Genomic DNA, 24,453 nt, shown 5'->3' with positions numbered 1-24,453 from the left:
GTCTTCTGAGAGCCTGTGAGCCACCGAGCCTGGTGCTAGGCACTGCTAGCGCCTAGGAATGCCACGGTGTGCAGGAAGAGTCCCACCCACCTAAGCCTGTGTGCGTGTGCGTGTGTGCATGTTCGCGTACAGGTCAAACGAATGCCTTTGTGGTGACGTAGAAGAACCCCCAGTCTGGGAGTTTGGGGACCTGCTGCAGTGCGAGCTCAGGCCTTAATTACACAAGGAAATTCATATCCTGTCTTGATCTCGCTTTCTTCATCTATAAAATGGGTTGACCCTATTCTGAAGGCTCCTTCCAGACACAGTGCCCTAGAGATATCATTTATTATTGCATTTATGTTCCCCACTCACTTTCCAAAGGCCTTTCCCCAGCTCAGAATCTATTCTCCACGAGGGTCTGTCTGGGTCAGCCTCACATGCATGAAAAAGAGTAGAATCAACAGGTGTGAGATTCCTTAGGCAAGACATCCATCGAGCGCACATGTGTCCTATGTATACCATTTATTGTTCTGTACACCGAATTTGTTATAGGCAGCACCCAGCAAAGATGGACCCCCAACCCTGCCCAACAGGGCTCACACTCTATAAGACGCTGGGGGCCTAGAAATCTCTAAATGCAACACCAAGCACCTGGGACTGTTTGCAATGATTCTCTAAGCGAGGCAAACATGATCTACTTTTGAAGGCAGTATGAAGGCAATGGGTTGGTGAGAACAATCTCTCCTTAGGTGAAGGAGAGAGCATAGCTGGCAGAAGTTGGGCCTAGGGAAGCACCTGCCCCCGTCTCTGAACCACAGTGAGGGCTTCCTTCCCGAGCCCCCGACTCACTGCCTCCCCAACAGCCCGGGTTCAGTTCTGACTGAGAGATCCGTGGGCTGCGCTCTGTGAGTGGTTTGTAGCTAAAGGCTTGGACACAGCCAGTGTCTGGTTACCAGCTCCAGTGATCTAGATATCTCCCTAGCTGTCTGCTCTCCATCAGCTTCCTGAGGGTGGAAACAGATTCCTGAAACTGCTCTTTTTCTTTAGTGGATGGGTGAGCTGAATGTTCGCCTGTATGGACAAAGCTTTTGATCCACACAGTAGCAAGTGAGGTTCCAATGGCTAAGACTGTAGGAAGCAGCAGGAAAGTGACTCCCATTTTCTTTACGGATGAAAGCCCAGGACAGGTCATGAGGTCTTGTGCAAAGTGTGAAGAGAGAGGGGCGCCTGGGTGGCTCAGTCATTAAGCATCTGCCTTCCACTCAGGTCATGATCTCAGGGTCCTGGGATCGAGCCCCGCATTGGCCTCCCTGCTCCACGGGAAGCCTGCTTCTCCCTCTCCCACTCCCCCTGCTTATGTTCCCTCTCTCACTGTGTCTCTCTCTGTTTCAAATAAATAAAATCTTTAAAAAAAAAAAAAAAAAAGAAAGTGTGAAGAGAGAAAGAAAACCCACAGCTCACTGAATAATGTTGCAGAAGAAAGAGTGAGTTTAGACCCATTTCCAGGGCATAACGGTAGTACCCATGCACAGAGGTGTTGTCAGGCTTAAAAAGAAAATGCTTGTTCAGTGCTTTAAAGGGTATCTACACACAGTAAGCATTTTTGAAAAACGGTGGTTCTAACTGGTTTTTATTCTCTTTTCTCCAACATTGACCCTTCACTCCAAATGGAGGCTGCTGGTACTGGCAAGGTGACCTAGGGGCCAGTGAGCAAACGGGGAAATTAAAGTGGATTCTGTACCCTACCTCAACTTGGGGGGACCAAGCAGCTCACTCCAGCCCTGAAAAGTGAGCAAATGCAATGTCTTGTTGGAAAGGAAACTCCATCCAGCTTTCCTGGTAGCTCCCTGACCAGACAACATGGTTCAGAGAGGCCAAAAGGCCTGCCATGGAAGAGGAGGTCCAATGGCTCCATCCAATCCACTCTGATGGGAGAAAGGACCAGACAAGCTCAGAGCATCATGTAAAGAGTTCACCAGCCCCACGAAGGGGTGCTCCTGCATGGAGACATCTGAGGACAGATGCCCTCAGGCCAACCTTTGGCCTGGGGAAACATGTTGCTATCCTGGGCTTGGAAGAAAGGACCTCCAATGTCATGGCCAATGCCAGGACTACCCAAGGGTTCTGGGTCCAGAAGGGCAGGACACACTGGGTGAAAAGGACTCCTTCCTCACCTGCCAGGTACCCACTTGCACCCTTGCACAATGAGACACTGGAGCCTACTCATAAGGAGCACCTTGACGAATACAGTGCTAAACCATGCTTCCTATCTGGAGGAAAGCAAGCCCAGCTTCTCCTGATGGCCCCAGGACCAGCAGGCAGGCCACCATCAATGGAATGATGCCCATGCCCCAAGCTCTAGGCTCACTTCCTTTTGGGCCCTGGCAAGTCTTGGTACATGTCCACCAGTTGCTACAAATCTTTGGTAAACCTTTTGGAGACCCAGATTTACCTTGGGGAGAAGATGTCTTTTGCCTTTGACAGGCCCCATCTTCCCCAGATTCTCTGGGACAGAGAAAAAAACTATACAGTGTACTAGTTCTTACACACATCCTTTCCTGGACCTGTTTTGTTGGGGACCTGTCAGCATCATGCCACTAAGGCCTCAGGCAATTTCTTATTTGTCTTGTGGGACAGAGAAAACTAGTCAGAGCCCGTCAGGATTTCCAAATCCTTACAGCACCGGCTGCAGCTCTTTCCTGGGCAGACACAGACAGCTGAAATTCTCCATTTCACTGTTTTTATTTCTGAACTGATAGACCAGTTGTCCGAACAAAGACATGAGTTGCCATGAGCACAATTTCTTTACCAGTGTGAATACGTGTGTAGCAGAAAGGTACTGAAGGCAGGTATTTATGTGGCTAGCACTCAAGGAGGAAGATAACCCTGCACCAAACACTTAACTCTTATAAGCAGGCCACAGGCAGAAGGAACTCCAGAGAGCCCCCAGACCCAGCGTGACCTATCTGTGTGCCCTGATGTTGCCTCCCATATGTGAGCATTCTGAATTTCAGTGTCTAGCTGACTGGAACATTGATGGAGAATTTTACCACACTAGAAGGATTACCAGGTTCCATTACACTCAGCTGTTCAACTGAAGGCTCTCATCTCCAAACTATTTCGCTTCCCCCAAATGGAAAGTGAAAATTAAAAACAGATAGAGGCAGAGCATGCCCATAAAAGGCCCAGGCAGAGGGGCCTCCGATGAGCAGGGGACAGCTTGCTGGCGGAGAAAGATGTGTGCTCGCAGGGGCCTCTGCTGTCGAGATGCCTCTGACCTGGCCGCTCTGGGTGCCTCGGGGTGTGGGGATTTGATTACATCTCCTCTCCAGGCCAGAACGTACCCACATCGTCTCCTCCACCCCAGCAGCTGGGTCTTGGCAAGGGCAGGCTGGCAGGGGCATTGAGGGGCCGTCCTGGCTCTTGGGGACCCATCTCCACAAGCCTGTCTTCTCCAGTAAAAGTCCACGATGGAGGATACTAGTGATGTCCTGTTTCTCGATCTGGATGCTGATTACACGGGTGTGAACTGTTTGTGAAGATCCAACAAACTCTACACAGTCACGCTCCCATGTTTCTGTATGTGTTATACTTCAATAAAAAGTTAAAAGAGAAAAACCCTAGGGATGAACATAAGGACACCCCAAGTGCCAGGGTGCTTTCTCCATCCAGTACTAGTAAGCTGATTTTCAAGGTTTTTAGGGGTCAGACATTCTACATGACCTTATCCCTCAAAGGACCAACCTTTTCAAAGCAAAATCTGCGGTTCGGAAATCTCTACAAGGCTGACTTGTTGCACAGGTGCCAGTCTTCCTTCTCCAGATAACGATCCCGTGAGAGACGCTGATAGTGGCTCTCTCTGTGGGAGCCGAGGGGCCTCTTGCACAGCGACCCAAAAACCAGGTGCTTGGCAGCTCCTAGGAAGCCAGCTGAGTGGGTGGAAGCCTTCTGTGAGGAGAGAACTTACTCTGCCTTCAGGAGCAGAAAATCAAGGGAGACCTTTCATTTGTGGGGACAGGGGAGAGCATGCCACAGATGGGGGTGGAGCGAAGGAAGGGAAATCAACTTACATCCTACTTAGGAGAGAAGCTGTGCCCGTGGAGAACTATTCCCACAAAGTGAGCCGGCGTGGTAACTGAGTCTACAGAGGCCAGCAGGGCCGCGGGCGCAGGGAAGCTTGTTGGAGGAGAGCTGGTAAGGCTGTGGAGAAGGGCTTTCTCGAATGAAGCCCAGGGACGTGAATTAGAAACCCCATGAGGTTTTTGCCATGGCCGGTTGGATCTCCCTGGTGGTAAGAAGTCCTGCAAGAGCTGGTTCTCCTGTAGTTCTCTAGAGGAGAACCAGGCAGGTCAGGAAAAGGTGGGGGCGCCTTTCTCTCAGGGACCAGTGAGAGGGAGTGGGGGATGGCTCTGTGGACCCAGGGATGGAGGCACAATGATGAAACTCCCAGATCCTCCAGGGCTCCCACTCTTCCCCAGCGCTGCCTCCAGCCCGCCCCTTCAACACTCATTGGGTGCCTTCATCTGCATCAGGACCGCATGGTTCCTCTTCTTGCCACAGCAACAGCAGATGCAGGCAACCAGGGAACAGGCCAGGGCAATGATGCCAATGACAATGGCGGCAATGGCCAGCCCACTCTGGGCCTGGGTCATGCCCCACGTGCTGCGGTCATCGGTGACCTCAATGGTGGTCAGATCGGTGTAGTCCCCCATGGGGCTGGTGAAGTCAGTAGTGGAGATGGAGGTGGTGTCAGGGAAGCTGGGTGTGTCCGGGTACTGTGGTGTTTCCGGGTAGCTGGGCATCACTGGGACCTGGACACTGGGGACAGCAGCGTTGACGTTGATGATGATGAGGGACTGGCCTCGGACACTGGGTGGGCTGAAACACACCGGAAGAGCATCTGTCCCCAACCTGGGCTTGTTGAGCAGGAGCCAGTTGTGGAGTGGAAGGATGTCGGAGTCACACCTCCAGGGGTTGTCATAGAGCCTCAGCTCACACAGGTTCCCCAGGTGGTCAAAGATGCCCATGGGCAGGTTCTCCAGCTGGTTGTTCTGCAGCTGGATGGTCATGAGGCCATTGACATTGGCGAAGATATTCCCTGGGAGCTGTCTGAGGCGGTTGTTCTGCAAGGAGATGTTCTGCAGGCTGACCAACATGCGGAAGACGCTCCCATCCAGCTCTTGCAGCGCGTTGGTGTGGAGGGACAGCTCCCGAAGATCCGCCAGCCCATTGAAGGCGTCTGGGGAGATGTAGTTGATCTGGTTACGACTGAGGATCAGGACCTGCAGCTGGCGGAGGTCGCTGAAGACGTTGTCAGGTAGAGAAGTGATGTGGTTGTCGTAGAGCCAAAGCTCACGCAGGTTGTGCATCGGCCCAAAGATCCCCGGTGAGAGCTCCTTTAGGGAATTCCCAAAAAGCGTGAGACGGTTGAGCTGGGGCAGCTGCATGAAGATGCCAGGGGGCAACTGGGAGATGTGGTTGTTGGACAGATAGAGCTTCTGGAGGTTACGGTTGTTGTGGAAGAGGCCAGGGGAGAGCATACCAATCTGGTTCTGCTGTAGGGCCAGCTCCTGGAGGTTTCCACACCCATCAAAAGTGCCCATAGGGATTTCTGAGAGCCTGTTCTCATACAGCCGGAGGACCTGGAGGTTGCCCAGGCGCTGGAAGATCCTGGGCGAAAGGTGGGTGAGGCTATTCTTGCCTAGATTGAGCTTCGTGAGACCCACCAGGTGGTCGAAGACACCATCAGGGATATATTCCAAGTGGTTTCCATGCAGCTGCAGCTCTTTGAGGTTGCTGAACTGGGAGAAGTGTGCCGGCTGGATCTGCACCAGCTGGTTGCTAGATAGAAGGAGCGATTCGAGGTTGTTCAGGCCCTGGAAGAGGCCAATAGGCAGAACCTGAAGCTTGTTGTTGGCGAGGCTGAGGTAACGCAGTGAGCCTAGGTTTCGAAAGGCGCCGGGCATGATGTGGGACAGCTCATTCTTCTCAATCCTCAGGGCAATCAGGGCGGAGATGTTGAGGAATGGGGACTCGTTGAGTTCAGTGATGTGCGTGTTGAGGATCTGCAGGCTCATGGCATTCCAGGGCAGGGGAGTGGGCACCGCCACGATGCGCGCCCCGGTGCATTCCACCTGGGAGGCCCTAGAGCAGGTACACTCACTTGGGCAGCCATAGTAGGCCAGCCCTGCACTCCAGGCTTGGCAGCCCACCAGCAAAAGAAGAAAATGTTTCAGTGGCATGGCCTCTGCAAGGGGAGAGAGCACACGTGATTCGGGGTTATCTCACCGACACTGCGGTTATATCTAAGTCAACATCTTTGGTGTCGAACACTGGCTTGCCTTTGAACTCCATCATCACATACCCCGACTTATGCTACCTATGATCTGGTCAGCCAGCCTCTTCCACCTTCTCCCCACGCCTTTGCCCAAGCAATTCCCCCCACCCAGAGTACTCTTTGTCCTCAACTAAATCTTTCCCATACTTCCAAGTCCAGCTCAAATGCAGTCACCTCTAGGAAGCTTCCCCAGATACCGTGAGTCAGCATTAGTTGCCCTCCCACTCAGGTGGTCTTCCCAGCGTCCACTATGGCCATGCCGGCTCTGTATGGCATTTGTTATGTTCCTGTGTCCTTCTCTAGTCAATAAGCTTTTCAAGGGCAGGGATGTTCATCTTTCATCCCTATAGATTCCTTAAGGCAGGAACAGTATCTTGTCTGGATACAAAACCCCCAGATCAGATACATCTGTGTGTATCCCCCATAGCACCTGAACTTGCCGGTTGAACATGATCTCCTCAGGAGGAACAGATAGGAAATGAGACCAAATACATGGGGCCTGAATCTGGGAGAAATGCTGAGACCATGCACTTGGAGGTCAGCTGGGAGAGCAGTGGCAGCCAGCAAAGGTGGGACGCACTGCCCATCTGGCGGAAAAGGCTACAGGGCAAGCTCCGCTCTTCCCCCGCCTGGGCCCCCCCAGCACCGCCCCGCCCAGCCCCACCACCGTGACTGGCAACCTGGCCCTTCCTGAACCCGTTCACAGGCACTTCATGGAGGCTTAATTCAAACCACCTTCCAGATGAAAGAAAATTATCTGTGCCATGTCCTGTCTCACTGGAAGGGGCTGTTGTGGCCTTCTGGGTCCTAGTTCCGGTTTCCACAAAGAAACATTGAGGGACCTCAAGTAAGTCCCAGAAAACTTAAGATGCCCTTTGAGCTCAAATGTTGTAGGGCCAGATGCTCCTGCAGGCATGGTGCTGATCTGGGGATGGAGTCAAATTCACGAAAGGTTCGATGTTTGAGGTCAGGGGTCATGAGAATTATCTATCTACCTAATTACAGATAATGTATACAATGTGGTGGGGACATGAGGTATGGACAGAGCCCTACCTACATGAATAGTTAAGAATCACTAGCTAGGGGTGTCTGGGTGGCTCAGTCGTTAAGTGTCTGCCTTCGGCTCAGGTCATGATCCCGGGGTCCTGGGATGGAGCCCCGTGTTGGGCTCCCTGCTCCGCGGGAAGCCTGCTTCTCCCTCTCCCACTCCCCCTGCTTGCATTCCCTCTCTCATTGTGTCTCTCTCTGTGAAATAAATAAATAAAATCTTAAAAAAAAAAAAAAAAAAGGAACCACCAGCTAGCTGTTTGACCTTGAAGGAAACTTGGAGCCTTCAAGCTCAGCTTCCTCATGTGTTAAGTTGGGATGATAACTTCTGCCCCCTCTTGAGGCCACTGAGTGGAGCAAACAGGAGAATGGATGTGAGGGTGTCCCGCACAGTGCCGTGCAAATGTGTGCGAGTGTTCAAGTTCATCCGCAACACGGACTCTATAGGCTCTTGGAGGTCAGGAAGGCCTCAAAGTGTATTTTAATCTTGACATTCTTACTCCAGGGACTAAGGATTTCTGTGTCTGTGTAGAGCAGCATCTGTAACTTCCATCTGAGGTTCAAAGGAGTCTCTAACTTCCAAAGGGTTAAGAACTGCTGATCATACATTCCCACTATTTCATGGGGATGAATGAAGCAGGGAAACTGAGGCTCAGAGCTTAAGGCCTGGAGCTCCAGATTCTTGGGTGAGTACTTTGAGTGTTAATGCAATGCCTCTCCTTTTAATAAGCAAAAATCCTGAGTCAGAAGAAGGAATTTCAAATGATGGCATAGAGGGCATAATAAACTGGCTGGGTGGAGAAGATATTTCTCTGGCCTCTCTTCCTGAACTCATAGAGTCCTAGGCCTGGCCCATAACTCAGAATAATCCAGGCTTCCCAACCTGGCCTTAACTCAATGCACCTTTTTCCTGACATGCCCCCCCTCCCCCACCAACAAGCCTGCTCGGAGGACAGAACCCAAGTTCATCCCCACCCACCCAGACCTTGATTTTTTATTTATTCACAGCCATCCAAGCCCTGACCAGTTGTAATTTTGCATTAAGGACTTGAATAAGTACATAAAATGATGGAGGAAAGAATGAATAATAACTTGGCCAACAGAGTCTAGATGCAGAGTCATGGGGCCAGATGAAGCTATGGACACATCCAGAAGGACGAACTTGCATAGACAAAAGTCAGGTTCAGAACCTGAGAGCGGAAAATAAACAGCCTAAACAGGGGGCACAGAAAAAGTGACTCAACATCCACCCCAGGAGAAAGACTTAAAGGCTTTTTATTGCTAGTAACAGAGAAAGGAGACTGCCCAGAAAAATGAATGATCTTAGCTTGCACCAGTAGAAGTATGAAGTATGGAACAAAGGAAATGATGGTCTTCCTCCGCTCTGCCCTGATCAGACCACACCTGTACTGCTGGGCCCAGTCCCACCCTGAACTTCAAGAAGACTAATAACAAATCAGCCTCTTGAAGGCCTGGTAGAGAAGGGTAAGGGGACCATCAGGGTACCCAGAAACCAGAATATCTGAGCATCCGTTGAAGGAACTGTGCATGGATAGCTAGAAGAGCATCTGTGAAGGAAGCTACTAGCACTTTCCAAGGATCCATGAGGGATTGCCCTGGGACTCACTGTGGCTCCAGAGGTCAAAAGTGGTGTGCCGAAGCTATGGGGCAGCATATTTCAGTTCACCACCGAAGAGAGCTTGTCTGAATCAGAATGGACAACCCATGGAGGTAGTAAGCTCCCCATCACTGGAGGTGTTCAAGCAGAGGCTGAGCAACTGTCTGGAAAGGAAGCTGGACAGAAGACGCCTACACCTGCTGGATACTGAACTGGATGACGGCTGATGGCCTGTCTATCCCCAAGACTTCGGGATTCTAAGGCTGAGTCCCAGAGGGCCAGGGTATGAGAGCCATCTACCGAGATGATCGTGCCTGTGCTCCCAGGGGTCTGTGTGGGCAGGTGGGGGTGTTTGCCCATCCCCCTGGTACATGCATGTGTGAGAGACTTACCCCCTGGACTGACTTTCAAAAGGTGGAGCTCTGGGGCGCCTGGTGATGTACTAGCTAGTACTTGTTTATCTTTAATGTCTACTCCTATGCCCAGCATGCTTCAAAATGGTGTTGTAGCCCAAATGTCAGAGACTAAATTAAGTGTCCATAACGTGGCAAGCCCAAGGCAGTCTCTGTCAAATTGCCCCATCTGTCAGTGAGGGTGTGGGCTGAGGTGCCCTCCGAGGACCCACCCCGAGGCTTCTCTGAGTCTGCACTCCCCAGCTGGGGTGGGGGCATCAAGCCAGCCCCGGGAAGGGCTCAGAGCCAGGGGAGGGTGCCTCATGGCCTGGGAGAAAGAGCGAAAAGATAATCCCCTTATTGGAACAGAGCCACTGTTGTTTAAAATGGACCACACTCAGCTTGAGAAATATTGCAAGAATTTGCAGATTTTCCTTTTTATAAATCCTTATGTCTGCAGAGTCTACCCCAGCCCACATGCGGCGGTTTCCTGTTTTCCAGCACTTGTTACTGCCACATGGCACTCACTGCTCCAAAGGACCTCCAAAGAGCCCACCTCAAACTCAGCTGCAGAGCCCTCAGGGGAGGGAGGGCCCGCAGAAGCAGGGCTGGACGGCCTGCCGGCCTGCCGGGCCCTGCAATCTTGAGCAAGCGAGGCAGGCGTACTCAGCAGCCCGTGGCCCTCAGGAGTCCAGCATACAGCAGCCTAATAGCCCACGCTGCCCAGGGCCGCTTGGCAGCCGTGACAAATGCCAGTTAAAGACCCACAAAGCTACCCTAATTATACCCTCCTCCCCCAGGGCGACCGAACGCGTTCCCCATCACTGCAGCAACTCAGCCCGGCCGCTGTCCTGGGAGGACGGCCATCCTGGGGTCTGTGGCTGGCCCAGGAATTCAGTGAGCCAAGCGGACAGACAGACAGCTCACCTGGACAGTCTGACGTGGTCCCTCCCCAGGAGGAGAAGCACTTGGCCCAGGCACCTTGGCTGTGAGTCTCTTCAGCGAGAACTACCTGTCATTCATGACTGAACACATAATTAGCCTGGAAGCCCTGGGCTTGGTTGGTGGGTTGGTGGGTTGGCGCTTTTTTGGTTTATTACCATCATTCACATCCCCTTAACATGACGCTCCCTGGAAGGAGATGCCTTCTTATGTCCATGCCACGGAGCAAAGCTTCTGGAAAGAGCCTGGCAGACAGATGTGCTACTCTGGTCTTGACACTAAATTGGAGGGTGAGTTTGGGTAAATTCTCCAGACCTTAATTTCCCCTCCTGTAAAGACTTCCAAAGGCCCTTGATAGCTCTGATACCTTCTGACTGGAGACAGAAAGGAAATCGGGCCTGAAGCCCCACCATTCTCTTCATCTTCCCTTCCATATAGGTCACCCCGGACGGCCGACAATGCCACCTGGCCTGGCCCCCCCTTCATGCCGAGCCCAGAGGAACTCAGACCCATTTACCTCGTTTCAAAGGCTTTCCAGGCAGGGCAAACCCACTTGTTAATCAGTGCATCTTCAAATAGCCAAGAGCCATTTCATGGGATTAGGGAGCGTCTGGTCCTGCCCCTGTCCAGGGCACCTGGGGAAACGGAGGCCCAGAGAGACGATCTCCCTCCCTGGCCTGTGCCCTCTCCCTAAACATGGCGCCATCTGCAATGACAGGTTGCCCCATCCAGCGGAGGGAGGTGTCAGGCTTGGAGTTGCTGATGGCTTCTGTACCACCAGCAGCAGCAGCCCCGCTACTCCCTCCCGCCAGTATCCACCTCCATCAAACTGCTCATCAGGGCTCGATCCAACGGGTCCGAAGTCACCGACTGAGAGACTCAGTGCATCCAGACGTGTGCCCATCTCACTAAACAGGGGGTACCCACCCTACACCCCAAATCAGTACGTAAAAATCACCTAGAAGATCCTGGGACGCTTGTTTCATAGACCTGACCTCACAGCATTGCAGCCATGAGGATTAAGTGAGTGCTCCCTTCGAGGCACTTAGAGTCCTTCTTGGCACAATATGAGTACCCAATAAATGTCAACGACAGGGGCGCCTGGGTGGCTCAGTTGGTTAAGCGACTGCCTTCGGCTCAGGTCATGATCCTGGAGTCCTGGGATCGAGTCCCACATCGGGCTCGCTGCTCAGCAGGGAGTCTGCTTCTCCCTCTGACCCTCCCCCCTCTCGTGTGCTCTCTCTCTCTCTCTCTCTCATTCTCTCTCTTTCAAATAAATAAAATCTTTAAAAAGAAAAATGTCAGTGACAATTCCTGTTCCTTCTGCTGTTGAGTAAAATCAGGATCTCCGGAGGCTCCACGCACAGAGATCCTGATTCCCAGGTCTGGGTGAGACCGGGGCTCCGCACCGTTTAACAAATTCCCCAAGTGACTCAGATGTAGGTTCCTATGGTCTGCACTCAGAAGCACCCCTGGGAGTCTAGCCCAGCATAAACACATGCTCCTGACCTGTGTCATTTACTGCCAAGAACAGAGAGCCTGAACTCAGGATCAGGGAAACTGAACGTCAAGCCACGACCTCGGCTAGCTCATGTGAGCTCAGTTTCACCTGAGTGGCCTGGAAGAGTCGAAGGAAGGAACAGAAGGGGTTGCCAGAAGAGGTTAATCCCATAATCTCAACACACAGCCCCTTCAGGGATTTACCCGAATTAGGAACGCTCTACCCCAAACACAACGCATCCTGGAGCCCCAAGGGAAGACCGGCCACACGGCCACACCGTCATTCCCCACCCAGTTCAGTTGCTGACCCCATCTCTCCTGGACCTTCAAAGCCAACATATTGTTCATTTGTTTAAAAAAGAAAATGAGTAAGAAAAAGCAAGTCCTTTCCAGCCCCAGGGTTCGGGGAGGTAGGGCTTCCTGCAGAGGCCAGAGCAGGGCTGTAATTAGCTTGGCAAAAGCAGCAGGACATATGGAAAAACTTGCCAGCAGAGCTGGGAGAGGCTCCCACTCGGGGTTTGAATGAAAGAAGCTACAGCCCTCTCCTCGGGCTGACACCTAGGGGACCCCAAATAGATTCATGAACCTCTCCACAAAGCATCTTGGAGACACTTTCTAAATCCTGTGTCCCCAAAGCCCGAGAAGCCATGAAACCAGAAGCTGCAGTCGTTCCTTCGTGGTCAGGATTCTGGGAAGCAATTTGCCTTGTGTAATCACAGCCTCGGGAGTGTTTGCTGGCAGGACCAAGTTGGGACGAACTGGGACTGAGCTTCTCCCCCATCTCTCCCTGTTTCTCCACATCTGGATCTACTCCCACCTGCAGCCCCCCACCCCACCCCCTCCAGTTACAGAGCAAGCCCCACCGAGCATCCACCAGGCCTGGGGGAGCCTGGGGTGCCCCAAATTTCTGCGGGCAGTGTTCAGAACACTCCCCCGGCCCCGACCTCGCTCACAGACTGGTCTCCTCACGGCCGAGCCCGCCCGCTGACTCAAGACCACAGGCAAATGGGACTGTCTGGCCCCGAATGTACCCCAGATGTCCAATCAGTGCAGAATGAAAGATGTGACAGCCATTAGAGGAGTTCTAAATTCTGGAGGCAATGGATGGGGATGGAATCCCAGATAATCCCAGGGAAGCCGGAATATGGCAGACGGGCATCCAGCACCTTCAGCCTGAGGGACACCTTCTCCAAGAGCATGGCAGCCTGCCCTGAGGTAACACATTTGGCCCTGGCTTGCTCACCCTCTGGCACAGATGGGAAAGCTCTAGGAAAGTTCTGGTTTCCCACAGCTGGTTCCTGGGCCTTGCCCCTGCCTCCACCTTTGAGCAGAGATGCCCGTAAAGCTATCAGAGTCACAATTTTAAAGGCACCCCACCGTCATCACAAATCCATCTGCGGCCCGGAGCCTCAGCTCAGAACCGACAGCCCTGGCCACACCCGGACACTTCCGGCTGGCGAGAGAGCAAAGCTGCCCGAATGGGGTCGCCTAAGCCACACACAAATTTAGAACCCGAAACAACTCTGAGTCCACAGCTGAGGTCCAAACTGGAAATCCCAACCAGGCAGGGCACGTCGGCTGAACTCACTCCTGCAGCAACTCTTAAGTCCGCAAAAAGAGGACAGATCTGTCTTCCGGTAACCCCTCCGTGGGTCCTGGACAGACCTACACGCAGGGCGGGCCACCTGTGGCCACCACAGTGAGTGCTAGCAAAAGGAGGGGTCAAAGAACCTGAATCTTTGAACAAGAGAAACTCTTCCCCCAGTGGAGCTAGTTCCCGAAAGAGGTAAACTCGAGGGGTCACTGGTGTGCTAACTTAGTCAACTCTCAGTGCACCTTGCCCCCTGCAGAACGTCTGGGCAGCACCCCCAGATTGACCTCATGAGGCAGGAGGCTGGTCGGGGAGCCAGCCGCCGAGGGGGTGGGGGCTGGTGGCCCCAGGCTGGCTGGGCGGTGGGAGGCCCGTCCCGGCACCCCTCCAGCGCTGCTCCACTTGGCCCCCTCCTGAGAGCATCCCGGTCTCCACCAGCCCTGGACAGCGGGGTCCGCGGGGGGCAGCGGGGTGGAGGGGCGAGCCGGCGCTGGCGGGCCGGTGGGAGGCAGGGAGGGAGGAGGTGGAGGCCGGCCTGCCCACTTACCAGCAGCTCGGCGCCCGCCCGCCGTGGACCAGTGGGAGCGCGAGAGCAGGACGCGGCCGGCTCACGGCTGCAGCATGAGTGCGCCGGGCGGGCACTCGCCGTATTTAACCGGGGCGGGCGTGAGTCAGCGCCGGGGGCCGAGCCGGCGCGGCGGCGGGAGGGGCGGGCGGGCAGCCGGGCCGGGGGCCACAGCCTACCCCTGCTCGCGTGCCCCGCTGCTCTTCCGCCACGGGGTGTTCCAAGGACACATTTTCCTCTTTCCCCCTTTCATCCAGTGCAGTCCCGAAGGCGCTGCGCTGGCCATCTCGGCTCTAGAAAAGCGCCGTGGCTTGTGGAAAAGCATTGAGTCTTTCCTTTTTCGTTCAAACTTTTTATTGGGATGTAATTGCCGGAAATTTGACAACAATGATACAAGGAACACTCTTGTTTGCCTAACCCAATTTACCTATTGTTAACATTTTGGCAAAAGCACTTATTTTAAGTTCCAAAGAAAGATAAAGTTACCCCCGCCCCCAGCAAGTTCTGCCTAAAAACAATGTTTCAATTCCCTCCGACATGGGCCTCTGTTCCCTCGCCACCCCCTCCCACAGGTGGATGCAGTCAGGGGTCATATTTAAGAATGAGAGGGCATATTTAAGAATGGGGCATATTTAAGAAGGGACATATTTAAGAATGAGAGGCTCCCGGTGCCTTTCACCTCTGCATTGGAACCCACTCCCTGCTGCCCTAGTGGGGGACAAGGAACCAAGAAGAGGAAGAAGTCCTAGTCGGTGGGATGAGGAGGCTGCCAAACCCAAGCTTGTCCTCCACGATGCAGCCTCAGTAAGGCAAGAGCTGCACTGGGCTGAGCCACCTGCCCTTCCCTGGCTCAGTTTACCCTCTCAGCCAAGTGGGGAGAGTGATATTTACACACCATGCCTCATGGAATGCCAAGAGCTTTAATTAATGTTTACACTGTGCTTTGAGACCTTCGATGAAAGGCAGACATAAAAGTGCATAGTGTTATTACTGAAATAGTCACTTGGGTGGCTTGCCGTGGTCAAGCCCTACCGCCTGAATCATGGCACATTCCTCCTCATTGGAGGCACCATGATTCAGAGCCAGCAACAAAATGCAACCAGTCCATTAAGTGGCATGATCCCAAGAGGGGCAAGCACTGCTTGGAGGGGCCTCCACACAATGCCCAGCCCCAGCTCTTCAATCACCAGCCTCCCTTCCAAATAATATTCCAAGTGGAGCACTCCCTCCCTTTTACTACCCTGGCACCTCTGCATCTGCACAATGGGGATGTCAATTGCCTTTCCATAGAACCTGCTCAAATAAGAATTACCACACACACTTCACCTTCTTTCCTTCCTTCCTGATTCTAACATTCAGCCACTCCGCACTGGGAGCTGTGGACAGCAGGTATGACTCATACTTTCTTTGGCCCATGAGGAGCTGATAGGGTGGAGAGAGGAAGGATGGACATTTTTGAAGCACCTGCTGTGAATCAGAGAGCCCACAGTCACCTTGTTACATCTGTACAGTATTCTATCTATATCAAGTTTCTCAGCCTCACCACTATTGATATTTGGGGCCAGAGGATTTTTGGTTGCGGGGAGCTGTCCTAGGTACAGGCATTCCTTGAAGATATTGCAGGTTCATTTTCAGCCCACCACAATAAAGCAAGTCTCACAATAAAGCCAGGCAAATGAATTTTTTTTTTTGTCTCCCAGTGCATATAAAAGTTGTGTTTACACTATACTGTAGTCTATTAAGTGTGCAATAGCATTATGCCTAAAACAGTGTACAGACCTTAAGTAAAAATACTTTATTTGCTTAAAAATACTAACCATCATCTGAGCTTTCAGCAAGTCACGATCTTTTTGCTGGTGGAAGGTCTAGCTTCGGGATGTTGGTGGCTGTTGACTGAAGAGGTGGTGGCTGCTGCAGGTCGGGGCTGGCTGTGGCAATTTCTTCAAATAAGGCAGCAATGAAGTTTGCCACGTTGATTGACTCTTCCTTTTGGGGACAATTCCTCTGCAGCATGCAGTGCTGTTTGATAGCATTTTACCCACAGCAGAACTTCGTTCAAAATTGGAGCCAATTCTCTCAAACCCTGCCTCTGTTTTATCAACTAAGTTTATGTCATATTCTGAGTCCTTTGTTGTCCTTTCAACAATCCTCACAGCATCTGCACCAGGAGTAGATTCCATCTCAAGAAACAACTGTCTGTGCTCATCCATAAGAAGCAACTCCTCATCCATTCAAGTTTCATCAGGAGATGGCAGCAATTCAGCCACATCTTCAGGCTCCACTTCCAGTTCTAGTTCTCTTGTTGTTTCCCCCACATCTGCACCTACTTCTTTCCCTGGAGTCTTGGGCCCTCAAAATTATCCATGAGGGTTGGAATCAACTTCTTCCAAACTCCTGTGAATGTGGAACCACGAATGTTATTAATGGCACCTAGAATGGTGAATCCTTTCCAGAAGGTTTTCAATTTACTTTGCCTGGGGGTACCTGGCTGGCTCAGTCAGTAGAGCACGTGACTCTCAATCTCAGGGTCATGAGTTCAAGCCCCACATTGGGCATGGAGCCTACTTAAAAAAAATTTTTTTTTTACTTTGCCCAGAGCCATCAGAGGAATTACTATCTATAGCAGCTATAGCCCTATGAAATATATTCCTTAAATAATAAGACTTGAAAGTAGAAATGACTCCTTGATCCATGAGCTGTGGGATGGATGTTATGCTAGCGGGCAGGAAAACCTCATTGTCCATCCCCATCAGAGCTCTTGGGGGACCAGGTCCTTTGTCAGTGATCAGTAATATTTTTAAAGGAATCATTTTTTCTGAGCAGTAGGTCTCAACAGTGGGCTTAAAATATTCAGTAAACATGTTGTAAATGGATGGGCTGTCATCCAGGTGTTGTTATTCCATTTATAGAGCACTGGGAGAGTAGATTTAGCATAATTCTTAAAGGTCCTAGGGTTTTCAGAATGGTAAATGAGCACTGGCTTCAACTTCAAGTCACCAGGTGCCTTAGCTCCTACCAAGATAGTCAGCCTGTCCTTGGAACCTTTGAAGCCAGGCATTGACTTCTCCTCTCTAGCTATGAATTTCCTAGATGCCATCTTCTTCCAACAGAAGGTGGTTTTGTCTACATTTAAAGTCTGTTATTTCGTGTAGCCACATTTAATAATTACCCGAGCTAGATCTTCTGGAGGACTTGCTGCAGCTTCTCCATCAGCACCTGCTGCCCCCCTTACACTTTCATGTTACAGAGATGGCTTCTTTCCTGAAACCTCATGAACCAACCTCTGCTGGCTTCCAACTCTTCCTCTGCAGCTTCCTCACCTCACTCAGCCTTCATAAAATTGAAGAGAGTTAGGGCCCTGCTGTGGATTAGGCTTTGGTTTAAGGGGATATTGTGTCTGGTTTGATCTTCTATCCTGAGCACTAACACTCTGTATCAGTGGTAAGGCTGTTTCACTGTCTTATGATTCATGTGTTCACTGGAGTAGCGCTTTTTATTTCCTTCAAGAACTCTTCCTTTGCATTCACAACTTGGCTAACTGTTTGGTACAAGAGGCCTAGCTTTTGGCTTGTCTTAGCTTTTGACATGCCTTCCTCATGAAGCTTAATCATTTCTAGCCTTTGATTTAGAGAGACATGTAACTCTTCCTTTCACTTGGACACTTAGAGGCCATTGTGGAGGCTATTAGCTGACCTAATATCAATATTGCTGTGCCAGGGAATAGGGAGGACCCAGGAGAGGAGAGAGACAGGGGAATAGCTGATCAGTGGAGCATTCAGGACACTTAAAGGATCAAGACCATTGATCTATTGTCTTATATGGGTGTGGTTTGTGGCGCTCCAAAGCAATTACCATAGTAACATCAAAGATCACTGATTACAGATCTCCTTAACAAATGTAATCACAATGAAAAAATTTGAAATATTATGAGAATTACCAAAACGTGACACAGAGACATGACGTGAGCAAATGCTGTTGGGAAAATGGTGCCGATAGACTTGCTCAACACAGGATTGCCATAAACCTTCAATTTGTAAAAGATGCAGTATCTGTGAAGTACAGTAAAGCAAAGTGCAAAAAAGTGATTTGTGCCTGTATTGTAGGATGCTTAAAGCATCCCTGGGCTCTACCCACTAGACACCAGTAGCATCCCTCCCAAGTTGTGACAACCAAAAATGTCTCTACAAGTTGTGAACATACACACAGACACACACACACACACACACACACACAGTTGAGAACTACTGATCTACCAATAATCCTGTGAGTGGGAGTAATTGCCCCCATTTTACAAATAGGAAAACTAAGGCCCAGAGCAGTTAACTAATTTCCTCAAGATCACATGCTAAGTGACAGAAACAAAATTCAAACCTTGGACGGTGGGTTGTGTGCTCCTCCCAGCACGGTGTGCTCATACGCACCTAACTGCTACAGATAGAAGTGTGGCTGTGTTTAAATTGGTGTAGAGTAAGGATTTTGAGAAGTCCACGGGAGTAAAGTCCTCAGAATAAGGTGGATAAATGTGGGTGCATTTGAAGGGATGGGGCTTGAGTTTCATGCAGAAGGTGGCCTTAAATGATGAGCAGGATCTGGAAGGGTGGGGGCAGTGAGTTAAGGAAAATCATTGAATCAGACCCGAGAGGGAAGGTGTTCCACCAACACTGAGTTTGGCAGAAGCCGAGGGGGTGGGGCAGGTCTCTCTAGAGAGAGCAGGCAGTAGGGAGACACTGAGGGTTTTGGACGAGCATAGAGGCACAGTCAGAGCCACACCACAGGAAGCATAGTGCGGCAGGAGTTTCAGGTTTCATGTTGGACCCTTGGCTGTCCACAAGGCATCCAGTTCTCAAAGCACTCCTACCATCCTCTTTGGTCTTCATGACAAGACATGGGCTTCAATACAGCCACCCAGTCCATGCAGGAAGGACCAGTTCCCCAGCGACAGAACCTCTGAGCTTTAGCTCTCTGAGGCCCCCTCTTTCATAGGGACGCACAATCTCTGCTACGGAGAAAACAAGACGGCCCCAGTGAGATCTGTTGGTGAAAGTAGAAGCTTGATTCACCAACCACAGGCTCTGTAAAACTCAGGGCTCACTTTCCAGCCCCCCTGGGAGAACCAGAAGGGCCAGGTTGCCCCCGGGCTTCAGAGAAGTCCAGTCTTTCTCACCCATGCATGTTTCTTGAGTTTAGTTAATAAGCATAGAGTCCAGGGAATTGGAGGTCATGTAACCCCTCCCCGGCACCCTTGAGGGACAGAGTTGTGGCCCTGCTTGGTTCACTTCAGGGATGGGGAAGCCAGGACCACACAGTGAAATCCCCTGGGTAGACTGGCAGGATAAAGAAGATGGAAAACACCCAGGGCTGCTAAGGATGTGGGTGGTCTCACGCACTGCTGATGGGAATACAAACTGGTAGAGCAATAGCTATCAAAATTCAAAATGTGTAAACCCATTCACCAGGATCTGTGCCACATACACAGACGTGATTGTGTGCGTACACAAAGCTATATGCCCAAGAATCCTCAGTGCAGCATTGTTTGTAAAAACAGACTGTTGTAAACAATACAAATATCCGTCCATAAGACAATAATCCCATGCATCGTGAAAACCCACACCAAGTAGCCAATTTTAAAAGATGAGTTACACTGGTGCAGTTGGTTGACGGTCTCTTTGTTTCAGCTCAGGTCATGGTCTCAAGGTCATGAGATTGAGCCCTGTGTGGGGCTCCATGCTCAGCGCTGAGTCTGCTTAAGAATCTCTCTCCCTCTCCCTTTGCCCCTCCCCATCTCTAAAATAAGTAAATAAACCTTTAAAAAATATGGAATACAGCTTTATTTTCCGAAGAAGAAAAATATACCTGATGCATTAAGCAGTTATATATATGTATACGTGTGTGTGTGTGTGTGTGTGTGTGTGTGTGTGTGTGTGTGTGATTGCCCTCACTGGTTTTAGGGGGAAAACATACATGTATAACTCCTCAGTTTTATTTCAACATATGGGAAACGTAGTGAGGAAAACAATCTCACTATTTGTCCATCATGATCACACAAAACACTAGAAGATGGTACAAAACATCAATTTACCAATTGAATGGCTCACAGGGTCAGCCTCAGATGAGCACCCAAAGCTCTTGTCCCAGCCTGTCCCCTGACCACTCTCCTTCCCCAAGTCACTCTGCTCTGCTCCCACCCCCTGCTCCCCGTGCAGTGGCCCAGCTCTGTGGGAGGCAGAGAAACCACGAAGCCTCCACCTGGTTGCCATCTCATTCCCAAGGCTCTGGCTGTTCTCTGAGGGAGGAATTTTAGGTTGTTTCTCAGAGCAGTGACTCTCAAAGACCAACTAATAGCCATCCCTTCCACTCATGTGGACGGCCTCTCATAACAGGACCAAGAAAATTGGTCGCCATCCAAGTCTCTGTCAATTTTCTCAGTTTTATTGAGAAATGTCCAGAACACAGATGAGGAGGAACAAGAAAGAACAGTGCAGGTGAGAGAAAATTTCACCCAGTTATACCTCTGTGTGTACGTGTGTGTTTCTATTCAAATGTGTGTATGCACACACACGTATGTATGCAGACACATGCACACATGTGATCTCTGTAGCTATGCATAAATGCTTAGGAAAGGGCACAGAAGGGCACGCTCAGATCTGCTGCAGTGTGGGGTGGGAGGGAACAGTGATGAATGCGGATTTTTTATCGCTGTGTGTTGGCTTATGTTCCATTTAAATAAAAATGCATTCCTGAGCTGCATCTCGTGGATCATTAAAACAACTATTTTCAAAGACAAAAAAACAAAGTTCTACTCTTTCAAACATTTTTTTTTTTTTTATTACACTGAGACCTGTCTCCCTGGAACCTCCACCCTCGGGTTCTCTTCCCATCTTCACACCCCAGTATGCCTCCCCTCTCCTGGGGGCCATCGCCTCAGATGTTTGGGACCCACAAACAGGCTCACTCCCTTCCATCTGCCCCTTTAGACACATCACACACAGTCCCTTCCCTCAACTATCCTGGTTGCTCCCCATGGGGCCCCTCATTCACTCTGCAAAAGGAGCATTCAGTAAGTGGCAGGCCTGGGCGAGGTGCCAGAAAACAGAAGCGAATTCATCCTGAGAGGCACCCAAATACATGAACGGTCTTGTTCGAGTATAAGGCATATGTGGGATGGGGCGACACAGGGGAACCACCCAGACTTCCTGGGCCATGAGAGGAAGGCTTCCCCAAGAAGGTGGCCCTGGGAGGAAGCCTGGGAGAATGAACGGGCGTTCAGCCTCTAAGAACAAATAGCGTTTGCAAAGATTCAAAGGCACAAAAGACCATGGCACCTTCAGCATGTGGCGAATTGTTCAAGATAGCTGGAGAGCAGGGTGCGAATGAGGGCGTAGGAGAAACACCATCCTGGGACGAGGGCAAGATGCAAGGTAGGAAGGGCCTCACCAACTGGGATTCACTCTGTAGGTCACGGAGGGCCACAGAAGTGTGCGGCCAGCGACAGACACAGTCAGATTGGTGTAAGGTAGTTGTTTAGCAACCAGACATGATTCTGCCCCCCTCCCAAGGGACATTTGTCAATGCCCGGAGGCATTTTTGGTTGTCACTACTTGGAGAATGCAAATGGCATCTAGTGAGTACAGCCAAGAGAACATCCTCCGGGGCACAGGCAGCCCCCTGCAGTAAAGATTATGTGGACTGAGATGTTAATGGTGCTGAGGGTGAGAAACACAGGTATGGAGGATGGATAATTCTGGCAGCAGCATAGAGGATGGATCACTGCGGGGTACGGGTGGGAGACGGCAGGAAAAGCTGATAAAACATTACAGCAATAGCTCAGATGGGAGACATGATGGCCTGAGCTAAGATAGGGCAGTGAGAATGGAGAGGAGACTGAATCAGGAGGTGCTAATAAGGAGTGAAACTGGTACGACATGACGATGGATTGGTCATGGGGGGAAGTGGCGTCATACAGTGGGGCTGTTACAATACACGTTAGGCCACCAAAACAAAGTGAGCCCAAAATAGCAAGAGCTTAAACAAGGTGGATGTTTATTTCCCATCAAGCCAGGAATGGTGACTTGACTATATCAGGAAGCAAGACCCCATCTATCCAATTGCTCAGCCATCCTCAGTCCATGCCCAAAATTGCTGCTCTAGCTCCTGCCTTCACTTTCATATTCCAGCCAAAGGAAAGGCAAGAAAGAGGAAGGGGCTCAGTCCTTCTTTTTAAAGGCATGACCTGAAAGCTATACACATCACTTCCACTCATAACCCACTGGCCAGGACGTAGTCATGTGGCTGCCCCTATCTACAAGGGAAATGTAGTCTTGAGTTGAGCACCATATATAAATTAAAACTTTTGTAACAGGAGAAGTAGTGGGAAGCAGCCTAGGGAGGCTATTAGCAATCCATACCATGGGTGAAAGAGAAAAAGCCATGAAAGGAACAGCCGGGTTTTCAGCATGGGTGACCCAGTGGATGGTGGGTACCATTAAGAGGACCAGAGGGGCGCCTGGCGGCTCAATCGGTTAAAGCTTCCAACTCTTGGTTTCGGCTCTGGTCATGCTCTCAGGCTGGTGAGATTGAGGCCCACATCGAACTCCATGCTGGGCATGGAGCCTGCTTAAGGTTCTCTCTCTCCCTCTGCTGCTCCCCATGCAAATGCTCTCTCTCTCTCTCTTAAAAAAAAGAGAGAGAGAGAGAGACCAGAGAACATGGCAATGGAGGCGGTAAGAAGCAAAGGGGCAGACTCATTTTGGACAGGCTGTGTTTGAGTCCTGTGAGACCATAATATGGACTGTCCAGTAGAGCCTGAAATCAGGGTCTGAGCTCAGGGGAAGGGTCTGGGTGGGGATAGAGGTCTAACAAACCATACATAAAGGGGAGATTGGCCAGCAACTGGGCTTAATCTGGAGTCCATAAGCCCCACCCATTAAAGCAGCCTCTCTACGCCTAAAGTACTGAGGGTGCAGCCTATGAATTCCCTGAAATTGTATGTAAGGTATGTGGAAATGTGCTGTACACTTTTCCAAGGAGACAGCTTGACCTTCATGACTTTCATTAGACTCCCAAAGGGTCTGGGGTGCAGAGTGAGGTAAGAAGAGGGTTCAGAATGGCAGCCTGGGTATTTCTCCCCCACCTCCCTGCTTATTACCGAGACAGACAGAGGAAGAAGAGTCCACCAAAGGAACCAAGAAAGAGCAATAAGGGTGGTCTTAGGAGCAGCAGGACAGACTGTTTGGGGGGCTGCAGGGAGCAGAGCTTAAAAAGATTGAGTGGTCAATGGATGAGATCCATGGGTCTCGGGAAGCCTGTGACAAGGACAGTTAGTGCTTTAGAGAGGAGTAGAAGGAGCAGGTGTAGGAGGTAGGTTCCCAGAAGGAAAGATTGGAGGGAGGGTGAGTCTTGACTTTTTAGGATGGCAGAGGATTAGATATGTCAGAGATTAAATGGAAATGTCCAGCAGAGAAGAAGAGATTGAGAAGAGCAGAAATAGAGCAAATGATATTTTCTTCTCGAAACAGGCTCCTGGCACCAACCTTAGCACTCGGGTGTAGTCCCAGCAGCAGGAGCAGAATTGTTCAGTCACAGAAAGGGCTCAGACTCATAGGGTGCTTTCCACCTCTGTCTATCCCTGGTTGGGACCTGGGCAAGTGAATCCACCTCTCTGAGCCTCTTTGTCCCCTGTGTGAACTCAGATAACAACCTGCCTGATATGAATGATGAAAGGATTAGAAGAAAGATCCTGTGTGAAATGCCCAGCTCAGGTCCTGATCACAGTCGATGCTCAGTAAGTGGGAGGGCCCTTCTCCCCTCCCCATCCTTCCCTTCTCTGTTGCTTTTTCACTCACATGAAAAGGGCAGTCTTTGAGGAAAGGACTTTATAGTCTTCCTACTTGTTCCAAAGGGGCAGAATTTGGTCCATTTGAAGTACTGCACACCATCCTCTTGTGGGAAGAATGAAGCCAGAAACACTGACAATATATAGAATAATAACAATGAGACAAATAGGCAGTCACCTTCTTAAAATCCCCAGTGACAGCTGCAGCACTCATCTCCAACCATACCCAGTTATTAGTGGTGTTTCTCCAAGGACAAATGTCATGAGACTGTTCTTAGTCCCCAGCATTCTGTTCCTGATGATGATGATGGTGTGTTCAGAGTCATGAGTGTTCCAAGGAGACTATTTGGTCAGAGGTTGTCAAGCCTGGGAGCAGTGGGTGGAGGAGAGAGGATTTCACACGTGAAAAAGCAATCTTCAAACAAACAACTCAATTAAAACACCAGCAAATGACTTGAGTAGACATTTCAACAAGGAAGATATACCGATGGTCAATAAGCACATGAGAAGATGCTAGACATCACTAGTCATCAGAGAAACACAAATCCAAACCACAGTAAGATACCACTTCACACCCATTAGGATGGCTAGTATCCAAAAAAATGGGAAATAATAAGTGTTGGCGAGGGTGTGGAGAAACTGGAACC

The 24,453-nt window shown here is 50.6% G+C and overlaps 1 protein-coding gene and 1 long non-coding RNA gene across 3 annotated transcripts; both read right to left on the bottom strand.

Moving 5' to 3' along the window:
• Positions 1-506: 506 nt before the first annotated feature.
• On the bottom strand, positions 507-14,009 carry LRRC15 (leucine rich repeat containing 15). Of its 2 annotated transcripts, XR_012379054.1 has the most exons (3): positions 13,957-14,009; positions 4,053-6,229; positions 507-1,678 (listed from the first exon to the last, which is right to left on the bottom strand). XR_012379054.1 is itself a non-coding variant. In XM_073895414.1 (2 exons), exon 2 carries the CDS (start codon positions 6,222-6,224, stop codon positions 4,482-4,484), a length of 1,743 nt encoding a protein of 580 aa, XP_073751515.1. In that variant the 5' UTR covers positions 6,225-6,229; positions 13,957-14,009; the 3' UTR covers positions 507-4,481. The 2 variants fall into 2 exon arrangements, 1 of the variants encoding a protein (XP_073751515.1); XM_073895414.1 differs by having other exon boundaries at positions 507-6,229.
• Positions 14,010-15,791: 1,782 nt separating this feature from the next.
• LOC141374559 (uncharacterized) lies at positions 15,792-24,157 on the bottom strand. The gene is made up of 3 exons (XR_012381572.1): positions 24,033-24,157; positions 23,817-23,939; positions 15,792-16,368 (listed from the first exon to the last, which is right to left on the bottom strand). It is a non-coding gene; the product is annotated as an uncharacterized lncRNA (long non-coding RNA).
• Positions 24,158-24,453: the final 296 nt, after the last annotated feature.

The sequence above is a fragment of the Callorhinus ursinus genome, unplaced genomic scaffold (assembly GCF_003265705.2).
Source record: "Callorhinus ursinus isolate GAN/ISIS: 27379988/994484 unplaced genomic scaffold, GSC_fseal_2.0 scaffold1, whole genome shotgun sequence".
Lineage (NCBI taxonomy): Eukaryota > Metazoa > Chordata > Mammalia > Carnivora > Otariidae > Callorhinus > Callorhinus ursinus.
Note: the sequence above shows the minus strand (reverse complement) of the source record. Positions and strands in the feature narration are given on the sequence as shown.

Excerpts from the sequence above, each read along its gene's own strand:
- LRRC15 (XM_073895414.1), bottom strand. The coding sequence starts at position 6,224 with ATGCCACTGAAACATTTTCTTCTTTTGCTGGTGGGCTGCCAAGCCTGG.